At 45.4% G+C, this 25,541-nt stretch overlaps 1 protein-coding gene across 7 annotated transcripts in view; it reads right to left on the bottom strand.

Moving 5' to 3' along the window:
• Positions 1–25,541, bottom strand: part of specc1 (sperm antigen with calponin homology and coiled-coil domains 1) — a 97,946-nt gene that overhangs the window by 70,006 nt on the left and 2,399 nt on the right. For 2 of the 7 annotated variants that reach the window (XM_062536182.1, XM_062536189.1), the window contains exons 1-3: positions 14,878–15,005; positions 4,518–4,704; positions 3,935–4,064 (exon numbers count right to left, since the gene is read on the bottom strand). In XM_062536182.1, coding sequence (XP_062392166.1) covers positions 3,935–4,064; positions 4,518–4,673 — 286 coding nt within the window. In that variant the 5' untranslated portion in view covers positions 4,674–4,704; positions 14,878–15,005. Of the gene's footprint in view, positions 1–3,934; positions 4,065–4,517; positions 4,705–14,877; positions 15,006–15,989; positions 16,265–21,077; positions 21,098–22,950; positions 23,083–25,027; positions 25,204–25,541 lie in introns of those variants that run through there. The other 5 variants (XM_062536184.1, XM_062536185.1, XM_062536188.1 and 2 more) reach the window with 5 other exon arrangements.

The following is a 25,541-nucleotide window of genomic DNA, read 5'->3' as shown; positions in this document are numbered from 1 at the left end:
CCACTGACGTGTAAAGTTTCCCCTCGTCTATTAAATATAAATCTGCCGGAATCTGGCATCTGCTCTGTTTGACTGTTAGCTTGATAATAGGAGAGAAAATACTGATCCGCGCTCTGCTGCCTCGCCATTTGTCTTCCGCAGCCACATATCAATTTAAGTACTATAAAGTATGCAGCTAAATTGCCCGTGTTTTCTGCCTTGCATACCACTGTGACAGAGAGAGCAGTAAACAGACACTTTTTTTGCCCCAGACTGTTTTGACAACATCGGGGTGATTTCAGGGGATTTGTTTGTGTCGGTTTACCTTGTTTTGACTCATCCCCTAAAGCCCGGAGAGACGGATTTCTGTGATTTGGGGATCCTGCAAATAAACAGCGTTTGATCGGTGTGTGTGACGGCAGGTTTTAATGAGCTCAGGATAAACAAACACTCCATGAGTTCAAACCACCAGGCTCAGATGGCCACCAGATCTGAGGGCAACAGAGCGAGCCAATCCAGAACATACAGACACAGGCATACACACACACACACACGTGCGCGCGCGCGCACGCACGCACACACACACACAGACAGACAGACAGACACACACACAGGCACAGATATACACACACACACATACACACACACACACACACACACACACACACACACACACACAGTGTATTTTCTGTGTATTACATCCATAGACCCAGGAATCTGAATACCAATACCACCGTTTCTTAAATTAGCATATTGACATTTGACAACACTGCACACAGTGACTCACAGATTCACATACAGTACACTTTTCAAAAACAGATCAACCAAACACAAACACGCACATAGGGGCACGGGCGTGAATACAACACCGTGGACGTAGACACTGACAACAAAACATTGTCAAATCATCTGTTTTTTAAAGGGCGACGTAAAAGCAAAACATGCGAGGGAGGGCATACATTTTTGACATTTGCCAGACAATTTAAGAGCTTGTAATGGATGTTATGTGATTAGCACATTCATTGAGCGTGAGGATTTGCAGCAGTGACGGCACCACTTATCTGCCTGAGTGAAGATGAACACCACCCCAGGGCTGATTGACGTGTGACAGCGTGTGCACCAACCGTCATGTCAACAGACACACACACACACACACACACCCTCATCCAGTGTGTGCACCGACCGTCATGTCAACAGACACACACACACACACACACACACACACACACACACACACACACACACACACACACACCCTCATCCAGTGTGTGCACCGACCGTCACGTGGGGGCGATCCGCCCAACCCAACAATGTGCAGTAGTAGGGTATTCAGCAACAGGCTGCTCCACCCCTCAAACGGTATTTTAGCCGTGATGCCAAGCCCTGAAGTGCTACAGTACGCATTCCTGCACAACGTGAGCCTGAACACTAGTCACAGGGAGAACTCACTCACCCGGGGCCTAACACACACACACACACACAGACACACACACACACACACACACACACACACACACACACACATACACACACAGACACACACACACACACACACACACATACACACACACACACACACACACACACACACACACACACACAGACACACAGACACACAGACACACACACGCACACACACACACACACACACACACACACGCACACACACACACACACACACACACACACACACACACACACACACACACCCTCATCCAGAAAGGTCAACACATGGGCCAGGAGAACGGCAACAAACGTGCGCGCACAGAAAGCTTCATTCTTGTGTAGGTGTAATATAAGGTAACTATGCTAAACCACAGACATCCAAAAAAAGAGCAACATCCCACAAGTAAGCAAATTACACGTACAAGTTCAAGTACAGTCAGTGTTCATCACGACAGCATTATATAGCCCACATGAATGTCTTCACTACTGTAGAGCAAAACGTTCCATTGCTGTAATTAGAACACTGAACACTGAATTCTGGAATCCAACATTCTACGTGTGCCTATCAGTATTAGAATACTAGTATTTTATTCAGCGTTAGACAGGGTCAAAAATGAACAGAATTCATCTTCAGGAATCAGGATAATCATGTATTCCTGGAAGACGACAGCCTTATCTTCCTACCTAAGCTGCGCTGTCACTGTTCCTTAATAACTAATTATCCAATAACAGCACTTCAGCTGGATGTGCTGCATCACATAATTGCATCCTTCACGTGGGATCACACACACACACTCTCTCTGACTTTGTCTACTCCACCTCTCTAATGAGATGAGCTGCGCAGCCCCCACTGACACGAAGGCCGCAGCAGCACATGCTTTTCTCTTCTACAACGGCAACCTCAACGTCTGACAACAGGCAGGTTAGAGGCGTCAGGCATCATTAAATGACCCTACTCCATTACTGTTATCAGTGGGCTCCCCCACACACAGACACCACCCACCCACCCACACATACAGACACCGACACACACACACACACACACACACACACACACACACACACAGACACAGACACACACCCACACACACAGACACATCCACCCACCCACCCACCCACCCACACATACAGAGACACAGACACACAACCACACGCACGCACACACACATACACACACAGACACACACACACACAGATGGAGGGAAACTGCAAGTTTTCCACCCCTGACCCATGATGCTAAATGAGGACGTCCCTTTGACGAATGAGTCCATCTGTCTTAAGGGCAAGGAGCTAATAGCCTACCACAGTGATGGAGTAGGTAATAATGTGTGTGTGTGTGTGTGTGTGTGTTGTTTTGTTAGACCGTCCTTCACGGAGCAGTAAGCCTTTCTGGGTGTTCCCCTCTATTCACACGGATTAACACTGACCCAACACTGAACTCTGCAGTTATCTTCTCAGGATACTTCATGATCAAAATCAAAAGGCATATAAACGTGTACACAATGGTCCAGTCTGACGCGTCATTTGGACACGTCTGGCCTTCAAAGTATTCCCTTGTGAACAAAAGGAGGATGACCCACTTTATAGGAGGACAATAGCCAGGCGGGCTGACCAAAAGTGGCCACGCACACACTAACTCTGGAAACAAAGAAGTCATACTTTCCTTATTATCTCACACAAAAATGGCCCCCGTTCAAAGGCTTCTTTTCAGGACACTCTAACCAAACAAACACCGGCACTCGTCCCCTGGCAAGCGTTGAGCGGGTTCAAAGACGTGGAAAATACGCTTCAGAGAGCGTTCACCTCGTCACCTGAACGCTGCGTGTCAGCAGATGCACAGCTGCGCGGCAGATATGAAACTCTGAAGACGAAAATCGAAGCGTTTACAGAGAGACGAACGTGGCCAAAGGAGGCACACCAGTCCAAGGAACGATCCGCTGTGGCCCCCTAGTGGCCGTAAAAAAGAACTCCTCTCTAACGCGTCAACTTCAAGTTCACAAGCACATTGGCACAAGCCCCCTGCCTGGCAGCCATTAATAACAGATTTAGAAGAAATAACAGTTTACAAGACCATGGAACAATTAAACAATAACATACCAAAACATGCCAGACACGGGCTCTGCTTAAAGCAGACTCAGCAGCTCTGCTTTGCCAAGTATAATATTTGGTGGGAAGGTGTGGCGGCTACAGATAGAGAGGGCTGGGCTGTGGGCTATACAGTTCCCATGCCACGTATGACCCTGCAGGCTGGCTCTTAAAACACACCTCAGGTAGAAAGGGGGCGCACGCCTCCATTTACAACCACATTTAAATGGCAATGAAGAAACAATGAAAAAGGAAGGAAGGGTGTGTGTGTGTGTGTGTGTGTGTGTCTGTAGCAGTATGCAGTAAGAGTGCTGACTGTATACAGATTGTATGTGTCTGTGTGTAGGTGTGTGAGATTGTGCATCAATGTGTGTGTGTGTGTGTGTGTGTGTGTGTGTGTGTGTGTGTGTGTGTTTTGTCTTACCTGTGGTGGTGCGCGTCTTGGGATCAGCCAGATCAGAAATGGCTCCTGACGTGACGGTCTTCCTCATGCGGGAGCGCGGGAGTCCCAGAGCAGGCTTCGCCAGCGCATCATCGCTACTCGCTCTCTTCATCTGCAACCAATACACAGATCCGGATAAATAACCTGACCGCATGACCAGATGCACGATGACAATCCCCAGTTACTCAGGATCATCAGTCTGGATGCACATATTACATACAGACTGATCCCATCTCATGCATCCAAATAGAAACAGTTTCTAATATACAAAAGTTATTATACAAATTATACAGAAAATCTAGCAGAAAATCTAGAGCACTGTGCATCCTGAATTGACATTGTATTGTATATGAATTGTCATATATTCCAGATAAGTGACAGATTCCAGATAATTGTCAGATATACTATGAGTAGGCCAAAAAAACAAAACCGTCCTGAGACTTTGTAGGTGCATCATAAACAGCATACATTTTTAGTGGCGACAAGATTGAGAAAGTCTTCCAAATCTGTTGAGCTATCGAGCCATACACACAGGAGAGCGCTGGGCTGGCGTGCAGGCTCTTACCTTGCTGAAGCGCTGGTCTGGGGGCTGGGAGTGGGAGTTGAGGAGGCGCGAAGGCTTCATGGCGCTGGCGGAGAGGGCGGACGACGGCACCTGACTCCGGTCCGAAGCCCCGGGCCTGGCCAGCGGGGCCTTGGTGGTGGCCGCCCCTCTCAACATGGCGGCTACGAGTGTTGCTCACTGCCTCGCTCTGCAGAAGACAGACAGATATAGAGAGATACACACACAGAGACACACACACACACACACACACACACACACGCACACACACACACACACACACACACAGTCACACAGAGAGGACAGAACAGATGCAAGGAGTCAGTGGAGAGGAACGGGATGAATCTGAAAGTAGCGTTCTATTAAAAGCCTCCTCATGGGGGATCCTGAGAATGTGTGAACAGGGCAGGAGAACTATGGAGGGTGAGGCCAAATTATTTATATGTGTAATATAACACTTAAGCAATAATTCACAACAATTTGATACTTTTTAAGGAATGTTATTACAGTAATGAGCAGCAACTTTTGTTTGTGTAATCTCAAGACAGGCATGGTCACCTAAAGGACAGATAAATATACTGTATCTGACGTCCCCGTCAGTTAGCACATTAGCACGTTAGCAAGCTTTTATCAACACCAACGGCAGCAGTAAGATTTTGGCAAGATTTTTTGCATGATGTACTGCAGGCAGCACACCAATTTTAGATCCAAACTCCTTAATGCCTAATGACAAGTGATATGTGATTATTCAGATACGTATAGCTTCAGCAGAACTAGGCAAAAAAAAACAAAGACAACAAAATAAAACACACACAAAAAACACCTCAAAAGAAGGAACCTATGGAGATAGATTTGTTTCAATATTATTTGTATACACATGCACCATGATCCACACGAATGATATTATTTGCAAGCGCAAAGACAAAATTTGCAAGCGCAAAGACAACATTTGTGACTTGTAAATCGGGATTTGCTCAAAGGTGTATTGATTTGTTCAAATGTTTGGAAACTTGCAAGTTAAATCATACCAAATTTGTAAACATATCTCACGTTTTGCATGCGCATCTGTTTGGAAATGTCACTTGCGACTCCTACGTTCCTTGTGTGAAGTGTTGAATCTGCATTTGCAGATCACTCAACACGCGCATGAATCCCTGCTTCCGCTTACGTAATTTTGAGACATTCGTTCCGCTTTTTCCAACCCGATTCGTATCCGCAAAGGGCTGGATTCGCAAAGGGCTGGATTCGCAAGAGCTACCCACCTCCCCCCCCCACCCCAGTAGGTGGCGGTGCAACGCTCTTTTTGGCCACTATGTGCAAATATACCCGATGTGTCGCTATTGAGCACAGTACGTGAACCGCAATTTGAAGAAGAAGAAGATTGAGCACTGTCAGGAGTTCCATGGACGCTTTTCCTCGTTTTTCCTAATTTTCTTCATTTTTCCTCAACATTCATTAACCAAAGGTAAGAAGTGTTATCTCGGATACATTCAACAGGTAATGAATCAGTTTACATTATGATTACGTTTGTCGTAGCCTTTTGCTCACCAACAGTTAGCTGTTAGCTAATACACTGTGTTTGGAGAAATGCCACCGGCTTTTCTGTTTTAGACCGGTTTTGGCTGTCGTGAGTGGCAACCATAGACTGTAAAAAGGTGGCTACTAGAATGAATATCAACATGTCTTTAGTTGATGGGTCTTACTTTTCACGTTTATGTGGGACGTTATGGCGTAGTTGTTACAATACTGACGTTGGGTTTAAGGTATCAGATGGCTATCTTAGCATCGTAGGTTTGTCCAGCTACAAACGAGGCTTTTGGTGAAATGTCGCAGTAAATGATGAATTCATACCATGTATTTATTTGTTCAGAAGTATATTGTTAATGACCTCGCGTTATATAAGCTCATGTGTCTGATTATGTCATGAAATAACGGTATGTTGTCAACGGTAGTGAGTCTAGCATAGTAGCCTATGAGCCTGCGGTCAGTTCATCAATGGCCCTGGCGATCTCTGGAAGTCCACTCTTTGTGAACGTTGGGAGACCATAGTCTTAGTGAGAGTATTGGTTCATTTGCCGGAGGAAGACCCAAGGGCCGAAACGTTACTTTTTATAAACACAGGAGCTCAAGCAGTGTTAGCGACGTACGTCTTCTGTTACATCTCCCTAGGAATTGTTAACAGTTCAGGTCTATAAGCACTGTGATCAGCTCTGTCTTTTGATTAGTACATGTCATTTGACTTTTGCTTGTGCTTGTGTGTTTGTGCAGAACAACTCATTGTGATGGAGCACCTGTACTCCCTGATACAGCAGGATCTGAGGGGATTCCTCAGACAGGACGCAGAAGTGGATTGACAACATCCTACAGTTTAACTTAGAATAAGTGTTGTTTTGAATAAAGGACAATAATTGAATTATTTTACATACTACTGTACATGTATGTTAACCTGACTCACCACTTGAATTTCGTTCCACCTAGCTCCTCACATTCATCTGGAACTACTCCATTGGAAATGTATTTCAGAAGGCAGGGCCTTGTCAAAAGTCCTTTCATATGATTGGATAAACTAATTTATTGACATGCTACTACAACAGGGGTGGGCAAACTAAGGCCCAGGGGCCACATGTGGCCCTCTGCTCTGTTTCATGTGGCCCGCCATGAAGTCAAACACATAAAATTAAATGTGGCCTGTTGTTAAATTAACCTGATATACATCCATCACACAGCATGGTTTCATAACTGATGTGCTATGTTTGTCAATAACATCATCAAGCTGTACTTTTGGGAACTCTGACTGAATAAATACATTTTTTTGGAAGGTAACATCACTTTTTCATTGCTTAATTAATCATAGCATATAAGCTTACCATTCTTAACATCCAACTACTTGGTAACTTTCTAATGTAGCTTGGCATTTTCTGTATAGTTTCAGTATAGTTGGTTAACGAGAAACCTATGTATATCAACAACAACAGTCACAACAGTGTCCACGTCCACTGGGTGTGCGAGGGACCAGGCAGAGTCAGCTAGCCATGTGCGGAGCATAGCTGCGTTTGTTTGGTTTGTAAAGGGCACAGTAGGAGAAGGGTGAGCTGGGTTTGTGGCGGCTGGAAGAGTCTGCAGGTGTGCAACGGACCGGGCAGAGCCAGCCGGGTGTGTGAGGGAGAGAGCAGCGTCTGTTGGGAGTGTGAAAGCCACAGATCTCAGAGCCACCCTGAGGGGCTGGGCAAAGCCTGCTGTGTGTGTTAGAGACACAATAGGGTCTGTTGGGTGTGTGAGGGATGGGGTACAGCGCATTGTGTATGGGAGGGACACAGCTAGTTCCAAACGGTGTGCGAGGGGTGGGGTGGGGTGGGGCGGGGCAGGGCAGAGCTCGTCTGGTGTGCCGCAGGTAGCCTACTGTGGAGCAGAGTCTCTCAGGTATGTGAGGCACACAATAGGATCCACCAGGTGTGTGAAAGACGCAGCGGACTCTGTCTGGTGTGTGGTGCTGTGCTGCAGATGGAGAAGAGGCCGTCAGCTGTGCTGTGTTGTGCTGCAGATGAAACAGGGACCGATGGTTGTGATGGCAATGAAGCAGAGGTTGACCAAAGACTGTGTGGTGTGTATGGGACAGAGAAGAGGTCGGTTGAACAGGTCAAACTGCATGTTGTCAATCACATCCTGTCTGAGGAATCCCCTCAGATCCTGCTGTATCAGGGAGTACAGGTGCTCCATCACGATGAGTTGTTCTGCACAAACACACAAGCACAAGCAAAAGTCAAATGACATGTACTAATCAAAAGACAGAGCTGATCACAGTGCTTATAGACCTGAACTGTTAACAATTCCTAGGGAGATGTAACAGAAGACGTACGTTGCTAACACTGCTTGAGCTCCTGTGTTTATAAAAAGTAACGTTTCGGCCCTTGGGTCTTCCTCCGGCAAATGAACCAATACTCTCACTAAGACTATGGTCTCCCAACGTTCACAAAGAGTGGACTTCCAGAGATCGCCAGGGCCATTGATGAACTGACCGCAGGCTCATAGGCTATTATCATAGACACACTACCGTTGACAACATACCGATATTTCATGACATAATCAGACACATGAGCTTATATAACGTGAGGTTATTAACAATATACTTCTGAACAAATAAATACATGGTATGAATTCATCATTTACTGCGACATTTCACCAAAAGCCTCGTTTGTAGCTGGACAAACCTACGATGCTAAGATAGCCATCTGATACCTTAAAACCAGCGTCAGTATTGTAACAACTACGCCATAACGTCCCACATAAACGTGAAAAGTAAGACCCATCAACTAAAGACATGTTGATATCCATTCTAGTTGCCACCTTTTTACAGTCTATGGTTGCCACTCACGACAGCCAAAACTGGTCTAAAACAGAAAAGCCGGTGGCATTTCTCCAAACACAGTGTATTAGCTAACAGCTAACTGTTGGTGAGCAAAAGGCTACGACAAACGTAATCATAATGTAAACTGATTCATTACCTGTTGAATGTATCTGAGATAACACTTCTTACCTTTGGTTAATGAATGTTGAGGAAAAATGAAGAAAATTAGGAAAAACGAGGAAAAGCGTCCATGGAACTCCTGACTGTGCTCAATCTTCTTCTTCTTCAAATTGCGGTTCACGTACTGTGCTCAATAGCGACACATCGGGTATATTTGCACATAGTGGCCAAAAAGAGCGTTGCACCGCCAACTACTGGGGTGGGGGGGAGGTGGGTAGCTCTTGCGAATCCAGCCCTTTGCGAATCCAGCCCTTTGCGGATACGAATCGGGTTGGAAAAAGCGGAACGAATGTCTCAAAATTACGTAAGCGGAAGCAGGGATTCATGCGCGTGTTGAGTGATCTGCAAATGCAGATTCAACACTTCACTCAAGGAACGTAGGAGTCGCAAGTGACATTTCCAAACAGATGCGCATGCAAAACGTGAGATATGTTTACAAATTTGGTATGATTTAACTTGCAAGTTTCCAAACATTTGAACAAATCAATACACCTTTGAGCAAATCCCGATTTACAAGTCACAAATGTTGTCTTTGCGCTTGCAAATTTTGTCTTTGCGCTTGCAAATAATATCATTCGTGTGGATCATGGTGCATGTGTATACAAATAATATTGAAACAAATCTATCTCCATAGGAACCACATACAAGAGACAAGAGCAATATGTATGAAAGAGGTTAAACCTCAACACACACACACACACGCACACACAGAGAGATAAGCACACAGCAGCAATCAAGTTCACACCAGCAGCTCCCTCCCACCACCAGCCTGGATCCTTCCTGCGCCAAAGTGCTTGAGTAAACGGAGCCTCCCATCTGAGCCTCTCTCCGTGCAGTGCTGGCAGCCCAGGGAAGGGGATTGAGTGTGTGTGTGTGTGTGTGTGTGTGTGTGTGTGTGTGTGCGTGCGTATGAACGGAGCCTCCCATCTGAGCCGCTCTCCCTGCGGCGCTGGCAGCCCAGGGAAGGGGACTGAGTGTGTGTGTGTGTGTGTGTGTGTGTGTGTGTGTGTGCGTATGAACGGAGCCTCCCATCTGAGCCGCTCTCCGTGCAGCGCTGGCAGCCCAGGGAAGCCCCAGCAGCACAGCAGACACCTGATAACACACTGGCCTGACCTGACCATGGCGGGTCAGCATGGGAGGGGAGTGTGTGTGTGTGTGTGTGTGTGTGGGGTGACGGTGTGTGTGTGTGTGTGTGTGTGTGTGTGTGTGTGTGTGAGTGTATGTGTGTGTGTGTGGGAAGGGAAGTGTGTATGTGTGTCTGTGTGTGTGTGTATACAGTATACTGTATGTATGTGTGTGTGTGGGGGGGAGGGGGAGTGTGTGGGGGAGTGTTTGTATGTGTGTGTGTGTGTGTGTGTGTGTGTGTGTGTGTGTGTGTGGTGATGGTTGTGGTGGGGGTGTACCCACTAGCCAGCTAATGGAGCTCACGGCCGTCTCAGTGATCCATCAGCGCTTGACGAGACCTGACTGGCTGTCTCACTCCTACTGAGCGTCTGAGAGCACTGAGCAGGCCACTAGATATGATAATGACACCACTTAAGGGGAGGTAACCTGAGAGGAGGGGCAGGTGGCTAGTTACCGTACGCCCAGGCAGGCTAATGCCTTTCGGTAAGAGGAGAGAAGGAGAGGGAGGGGGACAGACACTTGGGAAGTAAAGAGGCAGACAGATACTGTACACAAGGTACTGTAAATAGGCAAGCATAGAAGCACACAAAGGACAGACAGACAGAAATATTGGAAGGGAGCAAAGAAGGTAGTGAAAGAGAGAGAGAATAGCATTGTTGTAAGGAGGGGAAGAGAAAGCGCATGTCCCACCACCCACCCACACACACACTAATGGAAATTCCAGGCCTCTGCTCTGGGTTTCCTGTAGTAAGGCCTCATTGATCGGAATCCTGGGGTACGCAAAGGCCACACACACACACACACACACACTAACACACACACATTACCAGTCAGACGGAGGATTCTTTCAATTTGGTCACAGAACCGCTTGGGAACAGAGGCTATTACTCTGATGGATTAGACTTCATCTGTATGTGACTCCAGTTTAGGAGATGATGGCGATCTCTGGCCTTTCATCTTAATAGTAGAAATCTGATGAGAGATCCCACAAGGATCAAAGTGAACAATACATTAGCTGGAAGGACATGACAACCTCCCACCAGTTTCTCTCTTCTACTCTAAAGAAACATTTCTCTACTAAAAGGGTTCAAGATGTCTTCAGAAGCCTGAGGTCAAATCACTGTTTGTCCCCATCACTCCTTTACTAGTGCCTCCTACTCACACAGCTTAATTCTGGTGGCTACATAAAATAGCTATTACGGCTGCACACACAGGCACAACCCAGGTTTCTATGGCAACTTTGACAGCGTGGGTGGGCGCTGAATGTATAGTTCTAGCCAAACAACAGCCATCTTTTTTTGCTAAGCAATAGAGCAGAAAAACAGTTCTGTCTTTAAGGAACTGAAAGGCGGAACAGACTAGAGTTGATATTTGTCTGCAGGAGAAAAATGAGGAAAAGAAGGAATGAAATTCACCAGTAAATCACACACACCACAGCATACAGAAACGAAGCTTCGGCAATTTTAGGAAAAACAACCTCCAGTGTCCAGTCCATTCCAGCCAATATGCTGTGAAGAGCTGCTTGTTCACAATTCAGTCCGACGTGAGCGGTAAATAAGAAGCTCTGAAGGGCATCATTCAAGCAGCCCCAACAAATTAGTCAAACCATGCGTGTGTGTAGAGTACCTGGTCTGACTGTGGCAAACCTAATCCCTGGCACTGAGAGTGAAAAGCGAGAGCTCTGAACTCAGCATTCACACAGCGCTGGCTCCCACCCAACACTAACGCACTGGGCCGAGGTGACCTGAAGCAGGCTTAGCCGAGCCCAGTCGGGCCCAGCCCGGGCCCTGCGGATCGGAGAGGAGCGAAGCGCTGAGTTAATTGAGGGAAGGCCGCAGGTCCTTATCTGATTACAGCGCACAGCGGGCTCCTCTGTGCGCGAGGGCCTCGTCGTCGCGTCATGTGACGGAGGAGTCGAGCGGCGTGGCCGCAGCCTCCGGTGTGAGGAGGACACAGCAGCGCTTGAGAGCGAAGAGAGGAGAGAACAGAGGCAGCTCACGGGCACAGCCCTTTAAAAAGAGCCTCTATCAGCAGCCCTGGCACACTCACTCGTTTGACTATTTTAAGACGTCAGCAGAGCGCAGGGGGAGAAAACGGGAATTACAAATAATCCTCAAAGAAGGTGCTCTGTTGCAAGAGAGAGAGAGCGTGTGATCCGACGGTCACATTCTGATCAGATGCTTCAGACGTCTCACTTCAGGCAAAGGAGAATTGAGATTAGGATAACTACATCACACTGCGGAGAAGAGTCAGGCATAATTTAAACGTTGTGTGTGCACACTCTTACTTTGTAGAGGAAAGTATATTCCACACACTACCGTTTCTGTGAAAAACCAGGTCAATTATCCAACAGCAAGTCCCAAATAAAATGACCCAGATAAAAGCCTCATCTGAATCACAGAACAGAACTTCGCTAAAGTGTGTGTCTCTTTGAAGGCCTGAAGTGGAAATACATTTTGGAGGCTTTGCTTGAGGTCGTGTAGATTATGTCATGTCATGTAGATTATTCAATCAGATTAAGGAGCTGTTCCGGATCTGGTGTAGATTTGCGACACAGGCAATTTACAGTACAAGGGCAAATTTTCTAAAATGAGATCACTGTGATCACTTCTCTGAGGTAAGAAGACAGTAACACTAGCACACTTCCCTTTCATCTTACAGTTTTGTCCTAGTAGGATAAGGCCTACTTTGCAAAAAAAACAGCTTTTCTTAATTAAGATATAGCATCAGAGCAGAGAAAATAAAATGTCAGTGTAACTCCATATGTAAAACAAATCCATATGGCCCTGAGGTTAACATAGGCAAAATCATAAAGCTATCATAACAACCATTTGCAGACTCTCTGTTATTCAGATTAGCTTATCATCACATTTTAAGGCTACTTAAGTTTTACAAAAAGCGTGCACCCCATGTATCTGGCAGGAAGTAGAAATTGCACAGCGGACTGTGGTCTGGCTATATTTAGAGTATCCTGTCAAATTCCCCTGCTTCGGCAACATTAGCTGAAAAAGTTTGAAAAATGGAATATGCCTTTTGAGTGACCACACCCATAAGTACTAGGTTGGCCTCGTATTTAATTACATTGCTTCTGTCAGTATTTCTGACGTGTGTAGTAGTTACTTATATAAAAAAAAGCAGATCTAAAGTGAGGCCTAAACAAGAACATAAGATTTCGGCCTCTGTTCCTGAAATCTGTAGCTACTGAGACTCAACACACAAGCTGCTACACAACTCTCCCTGTGAGCCTCACGTGTTGTTAACCATGGCAAGCCTAGCATTTATGATAATAATAAAATTCTGCTAATGACTTCAAATGGTCTTCAAAAAAAGCAATGAAAGGGTGCTCTGTGGACTTGGGACTCAGGATGTTTGAAAGTAACAGTGATGCCCTTTCAAACGGTTATGCCCTGGAAAGCAAAAGCCTTTGATCATGTCATGTGTGCCTCTCCTGGTGGGTCCCCATGCTAATCGGAACCCGTCCCCATGCAGGGCCAGGAGCCTCTGAGCTGAAAGATGGGGATAATTAAAACATCCCAATTTTTTTTTTTAAAAAGCACAGCTGATTCTAACAGTCAAGTCTAATGTGTTGCTGAAATTCTTATCAAAACACAGACAGATTTAAAGAAACCAGCCAAAAGAAGCCCTTGTTAGTGTTCCAGACACTGGATTTGGACCTTTCTTTGTCAGTAAACGAACACTAAGTAAAATTGAACTGATGGATTGCTAAGAACATGGGCTACATAGAAAAATGAAACATCATTGAACAGTACTGTAAAATGCAGTCACATTCAAACGAGCTAAGGCTAATGTCTCCATGACAATATGAAAGTTAATGTGCTCACCCAGATGACTCATGTGAGTGTTAAATTGAGCAATATGCTATTTGCGGAAACACTCAGTTTCTGAAGACATATTCAACTGCTTCCATCTTAGCTAGATGGAACGGAATACGGTATAAGATATTTGTTTCCCGCTCATTTCTATTTGCTGCCAGAGCTCATACCTGATGTATTTTTATTCTTCTACCAAGACTCAAGATTTTTCTACCTCAGTAAGTGGATACTGTATGCTACTGTTTGCATTTAAGTTTGCAGCTTGTAGCAAAGCAAAGCAAAGCAATACTGTTTCTTTCTTTCACTGTGAAAAGTGTCTAGTTACAGTACAACAAAGTGTGTAAATCAAAGTATTCCCAGATATCAGCAGCATCTTACAGCCTCACTTTAGAGGTCCTTGACAGCCAGATTCTGGCAGCTCTATTGCAGTGGTAGTGAGTGGATAATGAGCTGGGCTAACAAACAGTAGCCAGAAAAGGTTGTGGGTTCAATTCCTGGTTGCCTGCCATTGTGGCCATAGCAAGCAAGGCACTTTACCCTGAGTCTCCCTGGGCAGACTGGCCTTTGTGCTGCTTGCTGTATTAAAGTCACTTTGGATAGAAGTAAGTAAGCCAGCAAGCAAGCTCCACTCGTGACATCTATGGAAGTGTCTGCTTTCTGTTTCTCTCACACCTGGTTTTCGCTACAACCCATAAACCACAGCGAATTCCCGCACCAAAGAAAAGAACAAGCAAATCACTACCAAGTCCTACACACCCACTGCTCTGTGGTACTCAGTAAGAAGACATCTGCGACACACGACCAAAACTGTGAGAGAAAACAGGCCGGCTGGTTGATTATAAAAGTGCTGATGCATGGTGATGATAGTGGTGGCTCTTACCTCTGCAGCACTCTGTACTGAACGGATGATGCGCTACAGTGCTGGTTTGAGGCAGGTTTGAAAGAGCCCTCAACACCCAGAGGAATTAAACCGACTTCAGTCACGATGGATGACGCAATGTTTATCTTAAACTCAACATCCTGTCAGAGCTTTTTGAGGAACGAGAGAGGGGAAGATCGTGGCCAAAATAAATGCTACTTTCAGTTTTAAATCATTTGCGAGATAACATCCATCTTCAAACATGACTATTGATGTCCATTGCATTTATGTTACGCTTCAATGCTATTCTATCATATACGCTCTAAACTTGTTTTTAAACAAACTCTCAAAACAGTTACCGTAGTGTTCGGAAGAACAAGCTTTTTTGGCATTGCTTCGCCTTGCTTTACTTTGTCAGTTGAAAGACAAAGCAACTGGCTAAAGAAGGCAGCAACTACTTTACTTGTATTACCATTCGCTGGGCTGCATCTCAGAGGTTGTGAGCTGATTGAATGGTTTGGCAGGGGTCTTCAGAAAGGATGTTGAGCTGAATATCAAGCTGCTTCATCACATCCTCCGATGGGCCTCACAGGGCTGTGGCCGGGCTGTTCATCTATTCCTTAAATAACTCAGAGTTTTAAGAGTTTCCCAAAAGACAAGAGTAGCATGGTAATGCTACAATAGCTTTCACGTGGAGGCAAAATCACACCATAAGCAAAACTTTGGAAAAGAACTCTTGACAGGCTAGAATTCTCCGATACATCAAAACAATGCTTCTTCTGATGCCCTGTAGGCCTCACAGTCCCTGGTGAGTAGACTGGAGACTGCACACAGTTACTCTCTCTCTCTCTCTCTCCCTATCTCTCCCCTCTCTCACCCCCGCACACACACACACACACACACACACACACGGACAGACACATTTCCAACACAAATCTAGAGCCAGTGCCTCACAGATCACAACAACAGATGTCCTCAGAGAGAGAGAGAGAGAGACAGAGGAGAGAGAGAAAGAGGAGAGAAAAGCACGCATAGCAAGGATGGAAAACAAAAAGAGGGAGACACAGAAAGTGAGGGGGGAACACACACTTCAAGAGAAAGAAAAAATGCGGCAAGATTTACACAATACTCACAGAGGAGAAAAACACCGCAGTGGTACCAGAGATCCCCGAGTGTTTGCGCTGTGCTGTGTGTGTGTGTGTGTGTGTGTGTGAAGACCCCGGCCGCGTGTGTGAGTCCAGACTGCGCGCGCTTCAGCTTCAGCATGCAGCCCACAGAGGAGCCCAACTGCCTCCGAGGGCAGATGTGCCCATGCAGCAGTCCTGATAAGGCAGCCTTAAGCAGCAGAGCCAGCCAGGGCACACTACTACTGCTGACTGCCTTCACACTGAGATCAAGACAAGGAAGCTGGCTGCCTGCTGCGTCTGTGTGTGTGTGTGTCTGACAGAAGAGAGAGAGAGAGAGAGAGAGAGAGAGAGAGAGAGAGAGAGAGAGAGAGAGAGAGAGAGAGAGTGGGAGAGTGAGAGATGGGGAAGAATGGCAAAAGTTTCCGTTCATCTCACACCATTTTTCCAGACCATTTTTTCAGGAAGTGCAACATTTCCAAATTCTGAAGTTTAGGCTCTTTTAAGACATCGTCTGATGTTGATTACACAGTCACCATAGCATACTCACCAAACTCCTAAGGTTGCTATGACAATCTCTTTTTAGATGTATTTACTTTATTTAATTTACTTTTCACCACTTGGCCTGACACATGGCCTGTTAAGTGATTTAGTGCATGACACTCATCAGACCCTGATGAGCGACAGCCCATGAAATCCAATCACAGCCTTGGAGAGTAAACTATAATGTCACTGAGGCGGGTCTTTGTGTCACCTCATTAGACTCTGTATCATGCTTTTTTTATTTACAGCTTCATTCCCTCCTGACCACTGGAGAGGCTAGCTGATGTGCCAGACTCCACTTACTGGAGGTGGGTGGACGGACTCCCACGGAACCCTTCTTGGCCCCAGCTGCCGTCTGACAAAGCCAGTCTTTGTGTGTCATGCAAGCTCTTAGTGGAGTACCGGAGGAGGAGAAAGAGAGAGTGAGAGAGAGAGAGAGAAGGAGAAGAAACGCTTTACACACTTTTTCCAGCTTTTCCATTTTCCCCAATTAAGTCGGCAGGCCTCAGAAATGCCAAGGACGAAGAAAATGTGGGCAGTCTCAGAAGCCGCTCCACACGGCTCACATTTTACAAAGGCAGCAGTTAGTGGCGTGGCGTCAAAAGGGGGAACTCTGGCTTACCACGCCTCTGTGTGCCACACAAAAGGGTCGCTCCGACACACTGCTAATGACGGAGAGATTTTAAGAGAGCTTTACGAGCAGCCGCATCCTGTTTTACACCCCGCGCACGCAGATTTCAAACCTGATTAAGGAACAAATGCAGACTTTCTGCTAACAAGGCTACAGTAGGATGAACATGGGACATATACAACACGCCTGCTACACCCATTCCAGCACTCTAGCTTTGATGAAAAAATGTAAATAAAACATCAATTCAACAGCATTCATTCATTCATTCAATACAGAAATCCAGCAGAAACTGAACAATGTATGGAAAACATAGGTTAATACTGTAGAAAGCCAAACAAATTGAGAGGCATTTCAACAGAACAGATGGTGGCTAGCTCCAAGAGACTTTCAACAAGAAGTCCAACTCCATATCAGTTTATAGAACATCACTATACTAGAACAACTAGAACAGACAGAAGTGAGATATGCATTTAATTTATAAACAAAGCAAATCATCTGTCATCACCATTCATTGCACTGCCTGTTACCAGGTCATTGTAACTTTATAAAATTGAAATTGACTAAATTAGTTGGGCAAGATGAAAACTCTAAGCCACTAGTTAAACAAACTAGTTAAACCCAATCAGGTATACTGCACCATCAAGCTTTCACAATCTACGTAATTCATTGATGCGATAACATCCAATTGGGACAGGAAGGGTTGGCATTTCCTTATTTCAATCAAGAGGACCATCATCTAACATGAGTGAAATACTTTTACCAAGAGTCATCAACAAGACGGCCACTGAGTGGACAGACACGTGTGACTAAGGACTTTGACTAGACGGCGGTCAGAGGGCAAACGAGTACAGTGACCATCTAATATGCTGCCACGCGACGACGGGCAAGAAGCCAGCGAGGCAACTGTATGTCTGCCCATGATGATGCCCACCTGTTGTGTAAAGGGGAGCACGAGAGGAGCTTGAGGAGCGAGAGTCTAGTGGCGTTGCACTGCTCACATGAGAGGCAAATCTAATCCTTACTGGCACAGGCTCCCAGGCGACGCATTCCAGTAGACAAGAAAACAGACAGGAGGACACAATTTCTTCTTTGAATGAGAGAGTTTCTTTAAAGCCTAGGGACTCATTTGATCCATTGGCACACAGCGTGCTAGGCCCTTGGGATAGGCATATTTGTTCAGTGATGTCATGTGATGTTGAAGTAGGGTTGAACACCGAGCCTAGACTTCAGAGGAAACCCATCTGAATTCCTTTTGAAATGGGCCCATTGTTTTCAGCCTCCCCGGCGTTCTGTTGGTACTGAAGCAGGTGAGAACCACAACTGTGGTCAGACCGGGGGCCTCTCAGCATTACAAATACTTCAATTACTTTGGCTACGCTTTCATCTGAACAAACAGTTGAAGCGATCAAAGAATAAGACTAAGCTTGTCCTCCTTTATTGTTGTCTCCAAAAAGTTGCATTCCATAAAAGAATCCAGAACTAGTTGAAATCTGGAACTGGTTATAACAATGCACAACAACAATCACAGATGACCTCCATCTTAGGACTCAGATGCCTGACAGGAGAGTCAGTAACTGGGCCAGGCCAGCTTCAGTCCAGAGCTGTTCTCCCTCTCCCTCCGTCGTCTGGCAGTGCGGAGTGGCGTTGTGCCTGGGCGAGAGGAGGGAGGCTGGCTTCACCTTAGGAAAAAGGCAATCAGCTCCCAGGAAGGTCATGTGTGGCGTACGAGCCTCATGCTCCAGCTCTGTCTCACTCAGCCTTCCAAAGTTACCTATAAAAGTTCTACTTCCCCCCCCAAAAAAAAAACCCACACACACACACCTCAGTTTCTGGAACTCTCTGGCTTTCTGCCTTACTGGAGGGTTTCACTTCTCCAGGGGGAGTTCCCATCACTCTGAGCGAAGCTGTGCAGTGAAAAGCTCCACAAGACCATGCTATTTATGTTTTGCTTTTAGTTTGACATTGCCACAAACCAGATAAATCAAGAGAACATTTGCTCGCCTCCGATTGGCGTGGCTATGTGGTTGGTGTTTCTAAGCCACTGCAGATGAGAGGATGGAGAACACATTGAGTCCAACTGGTTTCTAAGCGCATTGAATAAACCTTCACCAAAGCCCTGCGGATAACACTACAAATTGTGGCACGGTGGCAGGCCATCCATACTGTATGCTCATGAGATGAAGCAAAAGTAAACATCTGCAAATCTCAATATAAGACATTTAGACATCTATGTTTATTCATTTAGCAGACAGCAGCAGGCTTTTATCCAAAGCTAGCAGCTACTTACAAAAATGAGATATATCCTTTAAGCCACAATGCAAAGGAGACGGTATTCAGACAATACCACTCAAGATTCGCATAGAGCCTACAGACCTTGTTAATCACTTCAACAATATCTCCCCAAGAAACCTGTCTAAGCCATAATAAAAGGCTACAAAAACACGTACTGTATGATTAATACCTGACATGGGCTTAGTAGTTCCTAGACAAACTCAATAGAGCTCTCTGAGAAAGTTCCAAGTTTTGAGGGAAAACGGCTGAGATTGAGAATAATGTCAATTCCTCAGTTCCGCTGTGTCAGCAAGTCGTCTGCATCTGCTCGGCACCTGGCTGGATGGTGGGCTTGGTGTGTTTTAAGTGCTAAGTCATGAGGACTATAAAGTGAATCAGGAAGTGAGCAGCCCCCGTTCCTCCCCTGACCCCCGTGGAGAGAGAGAGGAGAACTGAGTTTTCCCAAAAGCCCCTCATCAGTGGAAGAGGATGTGAAAGTGCAGGAAGTCAAAGAGGACTCGTTATTGATTGAGCTCACAGCAGCTAGTGGTCGTTAGGACATACGTACAGTATAACGCAGGAACATGTTCATAGATCATTTAGCATTATGTATATCAGTGGAGTAAATGGAATACTGAATATCTGCAGAGGTACTCTGATACAGTTCTGTGTTCCAAACGTGATCTTACGTATGCTACTGTATGTGTGTGTTATTCTACTAAATAAACATCCTGTAACTTCCTGTGACTTTCTGTTCTAAACATTAAATGTGTATGCGCTACTTTCACAAGGGAAAAATATGACCAGATGTATTACCCCCTGAGCCCATGCTTTTCTTCCTACCCCCTACAGATTCACTGGTTTTGAAAACATGGACCCATGCTAAAAGGGCTCGCTAACTTTGACAGCACTTGGCCAAACTAATAACTCAATATTACACAAAATTATTGTCATCAGACTATAGCCTACAGTCAGAAAAATGTTATTAAGCACACAAATACCACCATTTTCTTTTCATCACACTAAACTTTTCTGCTTAAACAGGCATCTTGGGTGCAGAATATAAAACGGCTTCAGGACAAAAAAAAAAGAGGCGGTTTAAGCTTTTATCAGCACTTTCTTTGATCAAAAAGTAACAGAGCAAAAGCGGGGGGAGTGAAGAGAAAAGCTGAGTTAACATTTGGCCCCTTCTTCGACAAGTCCAATCCCCTTCCATCCTATATCTGAGATTGCTTTCACATTGTGCCTCTTTACACAGCACAAATGGGAAACTGACACTTCAGTGATGCAGGACCATCAGTATACTGTAGTCCTTCATCTGGAGTAAAACTACTGGCGGGCTCACAGCAAAAGAAAGCGAGCCAAAAGAAAGTCATGCATAATTCATGCCCATTGCTGCTGCATCTTTCACCCACACGCAACAGCTTTCTGGATGCACACTGTCAACACAACCAATAAGCCTACATCAGTCACATCTCATGGGTCGCCACAAGCCCATATAAAGGGGAGGGGGCAGGGGACCTTGGATTTAGGTCCAATGGCACAGGAACATACTCATATATCATTCAGTATTATGTGAATAAGACCAATGGCACAGGATTGTAAATGTAAAACATATTTAAAAACAACAACATTCTATATGTATACATTACCTGTCCATGCGACTCGTGACTGGCGAGACTGACAGTAAGGTTCCGCAGATAGTATCAGCGATCGTTTAAGCAGTTAATGTGCCAGTGACGCCTCAGCCACTGACTCCATACTGTAGTATTGCGTTTCATTATCACGCCCACACGAGCAGCTGATGCTCAAGTCACAGGAACGTTAGCAATGTGACTACTGCTAATAGCTGTGACACACCACAGAATTGTTAACATTTTTGACAGTTTGAATTGCCTTTATGAAAAGCAGTGACGGAAAACAATATAATGACACAATATAATTACAGGCTTTATTTAATAACTGTCTTATGACAGATGAAGTACAGCAAATAGTTTTGGTTGAAAATAACTAAGACTGTTCCAGTCTGTTGATTTCTCCGCATGTCGTTCTTAGATTAACACCAAGCACTCATATGCCTGAGTCTGACCCATTATCAGATCAGTTTCCAATACAATGGTTCTAGTCCAACCCTAAACAGGCATTCTCAAAATCCTAATTTATGTGCCGTGCCATTACGTCATGTACTCTACACATTGCTCTCAGCCCTTTAAAAGTCTCCATCATGTTGTGAAGGTGGTAACTCTTCAAAACAGGCAAATCCTGTCCCCACAAAGCGGCGTTCGCTTCACGGCATACCGAGGCAGCATGCTTTTGATAATATCTAAGGGCGTTACTAAAGGCTAGGCTATCTGATGTTCTTAGGTGTGGGCTTCCCAAAAGCGTGATGGTGTGGTCAGATAGTTTGTCCTTCTGCTTCGAAACCACATCAGAACCGCAAATCTCTCGTGCCAATGACTCCAAAAGCAATACAGGGTCGTGGGGTAAAACCTGTTTGCCTTGTTTGACTTAAAAAGGCTGGCAAAAACCTGGATAAGTAGCCTATCGCACGACAATGCTGAGCGTAATGACCCACTACACATGGCTTTGGGCACTTCGGGCTAAATGGCTCACTGCCCTTACTGCCCCCTGAGAACGCCGCTGCCATCACCTCCGGGATCTCAGAATTAGGTCACTGCAGACACTGCAGACTGTGAGAATGCATACAGACTACGCAGAGCATCAGAGAGCCCGAGCGCTTCGTATACTGTAAAAGACCCTTCCAAGCCGCACTCCAGTCAGTGCATGACTATAATATTCTCAATTCTCATGTAGACGCCGGTCCCTGAGAGAGACATCTGTAACGGACGCATTCCAAACAGTTACTGAGGCCGGGTGTGATTTGCATGGCGAGTATGCAGTCCATTTCCTCTGCACATTCCAGTGGCACGGACCGGGCCCGCCAAACAGCGAGGCTTGCTGCCCATGAGCTCAGAACACCCAGACTATCTCTCATCACAAAACATTGAGACACGGTTCACTTTTCGTCTTCACAAGACTCAGAAACCACATGACCATTTATAGTCCTATTACAAGTTGAATTAATTTGCAAGAGTAAAATAGGCTGTGAAGGCCAAGTGAACATTTGTATTAATTGGCTAAATTATAGAGAACAATATTATGATGATGGAGTCAACCCTAGCATGAAATACTAGACCGTCCATCAGTCATAAAGAGTTTGCTAAGCTCAATATTCCATTACAGAAGGACAGAATGACAATAGGCCTACATAGAACGTGATACGGTTCTCAGAACACGGAATGTGATATGGTTCTGAGAACATGGAAGAACACACAACAGAAGCAGAAGCAGAAACAGTTCAAAGAGATATTATCCATCAACTCATTTAGGGAGATATTTTTGGAACACAAGATTAAATACTTTCAGCTACAGTACACACACACGCACAAAATCCACCCTATTCTTCCTTTGAAGCATTTCCACTGTCACATGTGTAGAAGACAACCCTAAAAGTATTGTAAATACCTTTGATTCAGTCTCAGCCTCAAAACAGCAACTCTGCAGTGTTCAGTAAACAAAATCAAGCAAATTCCCACAAATATCCCATAAACTGCAGCAGAGGCACGACGTACAGTACAGTATAAGCTAATGAAGAGACATTTACAGTGCCCGTGTCTCTACGACCACAAGAGACAGAGCCAAACTGGTGCAAGCCTCTCTCCCAGACTGCCCTTATCTCTGCAATTAGTGCCTCGGCTTGAGAAAGGACGTGCCACTCACAACAAACCCAGCCAAGACCTCGCTCCTCCTTTACAGAGCTAGAGGGCATGAGGAGAGGAGATACAGTCACAGCTGGCGACAGACTTACTGTCACGAGGAGAGCGTTAGGGAGAGTGTTTGCCGAGAGCATTATCCAAATATTTGATCACTTTTGCAAAAGTTGGCAGAATCATTAGTGCAGGACTGGCATAACGTGACTGATATAGAGGAGCTTACTCAATGCAGTGGTGATTAGCTTGGATGAGTGGTGGGGAAATCATCTGTTCTCTTCAGACAAATCACAGCATAATTTCCCCACTTCTTCTTACAATGGACTTGTAATGAAGCTGAGATCCAGTCAGCCTTTGTAATGCAGACAACAGCACTATCCAATCCGCAACCATAAGCAGGTTTCTCTTCTTTGGTGTGGTGCCACACCTTCAGTTTCTGTCTTCTGTCTAACAGATGGGCCTCCCTTCCTAAGGTAAACATCTGCTGGACACACAAGCTAAGCTAATTTGTTTGTTGACCACACCAAGGGTCAGATGAAAACAACATGCCTTCATGCACCTCACGTGTCTATGCCCTTTCACACGAACCCTCCATGTCCTGCATACTGTCAGGTGACAGGTCCATGTGTTAGTGATTGGTCCATCCATGGCACGTACTGTTCTGTAGCTCATCCATCCATGCTAGAGTATTGGTGGTGTCATGTCAAACTAACCATCATCGTATTCTTCACAACACCACGAGCACAACTTCCAACACAACAACAAGCGATGGAAGGAAAGCCATGAGATGGTTGCACTTGTAGTACAAATGCGGCTTGACATTTTTGCACGTCTTTGCTATCTTTTCCAGGTCTATTTTTGAATGGCCCTGAGGAGAACCCTTGCTGATGTACCTCCATGTTGAACATACTGTGCGTAGTTCTGTACACTATGCTGCTGACACACAAGCTGGCAGAATGATTGTACTCATGCACTGGAGCTCTGAGAAAAAGGTTGGAAAATGCGGTACAGTTGGGTTACTCTGTTACCTCTGTTACAACATAGACATTGTCTATGTTTAGTATCACTGCTATGTGAAATATATGACTATGCTGTGGTGTTCTGTAGTCCTCATGCCTTTACCATGCTATGGTAAACATATATATACACCCCTTTCAGGCTGACCTTAAAGCAATTCATTGAGCTTATATTTAGGTGTCCAGTCTCTGTACACTACATGTTTAGATTTAAATGTTGGCTGGATCTTCTTACAATCTAGTAATTATATACGATTAGGTCTCTGTGTGAATAGTAGTTTCTCCACAATAAATAAAATGGAAGTGGGGTTGTTCTGCATACGGCTGCAGAGTTGCCAGGCTGGATGGTGAGGGCTAGAGATCACTGCAGCAGCAGCAGCAGCAGCAGCAGCACTAAGCTAATAGATCAGATGTGACCCTGCAGCAGCAGAGGAAGGTGACTCCACTTCAGTGGCTTCCCGTCCTCTCCTCACCTTACTCATCACAATCACACACACACACACACACACACACTCTCTCTCTCTCTCTCTCCCCAGACACACACACACACACACTCCCCCCCCCACACACACAGATATATGTACAAATGTAAAAGAAAACCAAATAATGTTTAAAAGGTCCTTAATATAATAGATTTATGACACTAGTGACATTCAGCAGGAGCAAAATCAAGTCAGCAAAGGATAATATGAAATCCAAAATACTGTGCTTTTGTTCCTTAAATCAGAAACAATCAATCATGTTTATATACTTGGTCCACAGAAACATCTGAAACCAGACAGCCAAACAGGCATGGAAAAAATAAACACTACATACCGATGCTTTCACATTAGTCCACGAACGAGACCCAGAATCCTGTCGAGCTATCGATACGCCTGAGACTTCTTTTATGGAGGCGCAAATCTCCCCCCAAACAAAACACAACAACAAAACCCACGTGCTTCCCTTTGTTACGATAACAAGAGACGTCCCTTCACGTGCCCGGCTGCTCAGGACGTTATGAGGCAGGTGGACCCCTCTCCCTCTGTCCTCTAAGAAACGTCCCCTCTCTCCTCCCACACACAGATTCACACACGCGCGCACGCATCCACACTTGGCCAATGAGAAGCCTCCCCATCCTCCCCTCACACAGATGGACCAGCCCCTCCTACCCAGAGAGTGCACGCTATTTATAGGCACGCCATTCCCTTTCCTCCCTCTCTCTCTCTCTCTCTCTCTCTTTCTCAGAGTGTGTGTGTATGTGAGTGTGTGTATGTAGGGGTGTGTGTGTGTGTGTGTGTGTGTGTGTGTGCTTGTGTGTACAGTATGTGTGTGTGTGTGTGTGTGTGTG

Source organism: Sardina pilchardus, chromosome 5 (assembly GCF_963854185.1).
Source record: "Sardina pilchardus chromosome 5, fSarPil1.1, whole genome shotgun sequence".
NCBI lineage: Eukaryota > Metazoa > Chordata > Actinopteri > Clupeiformes > Clupeidae > Sardina > Sardina pilchardus.
This window is presented reverse-complemented; position numbering and strand designations above follow the sequence as displayed.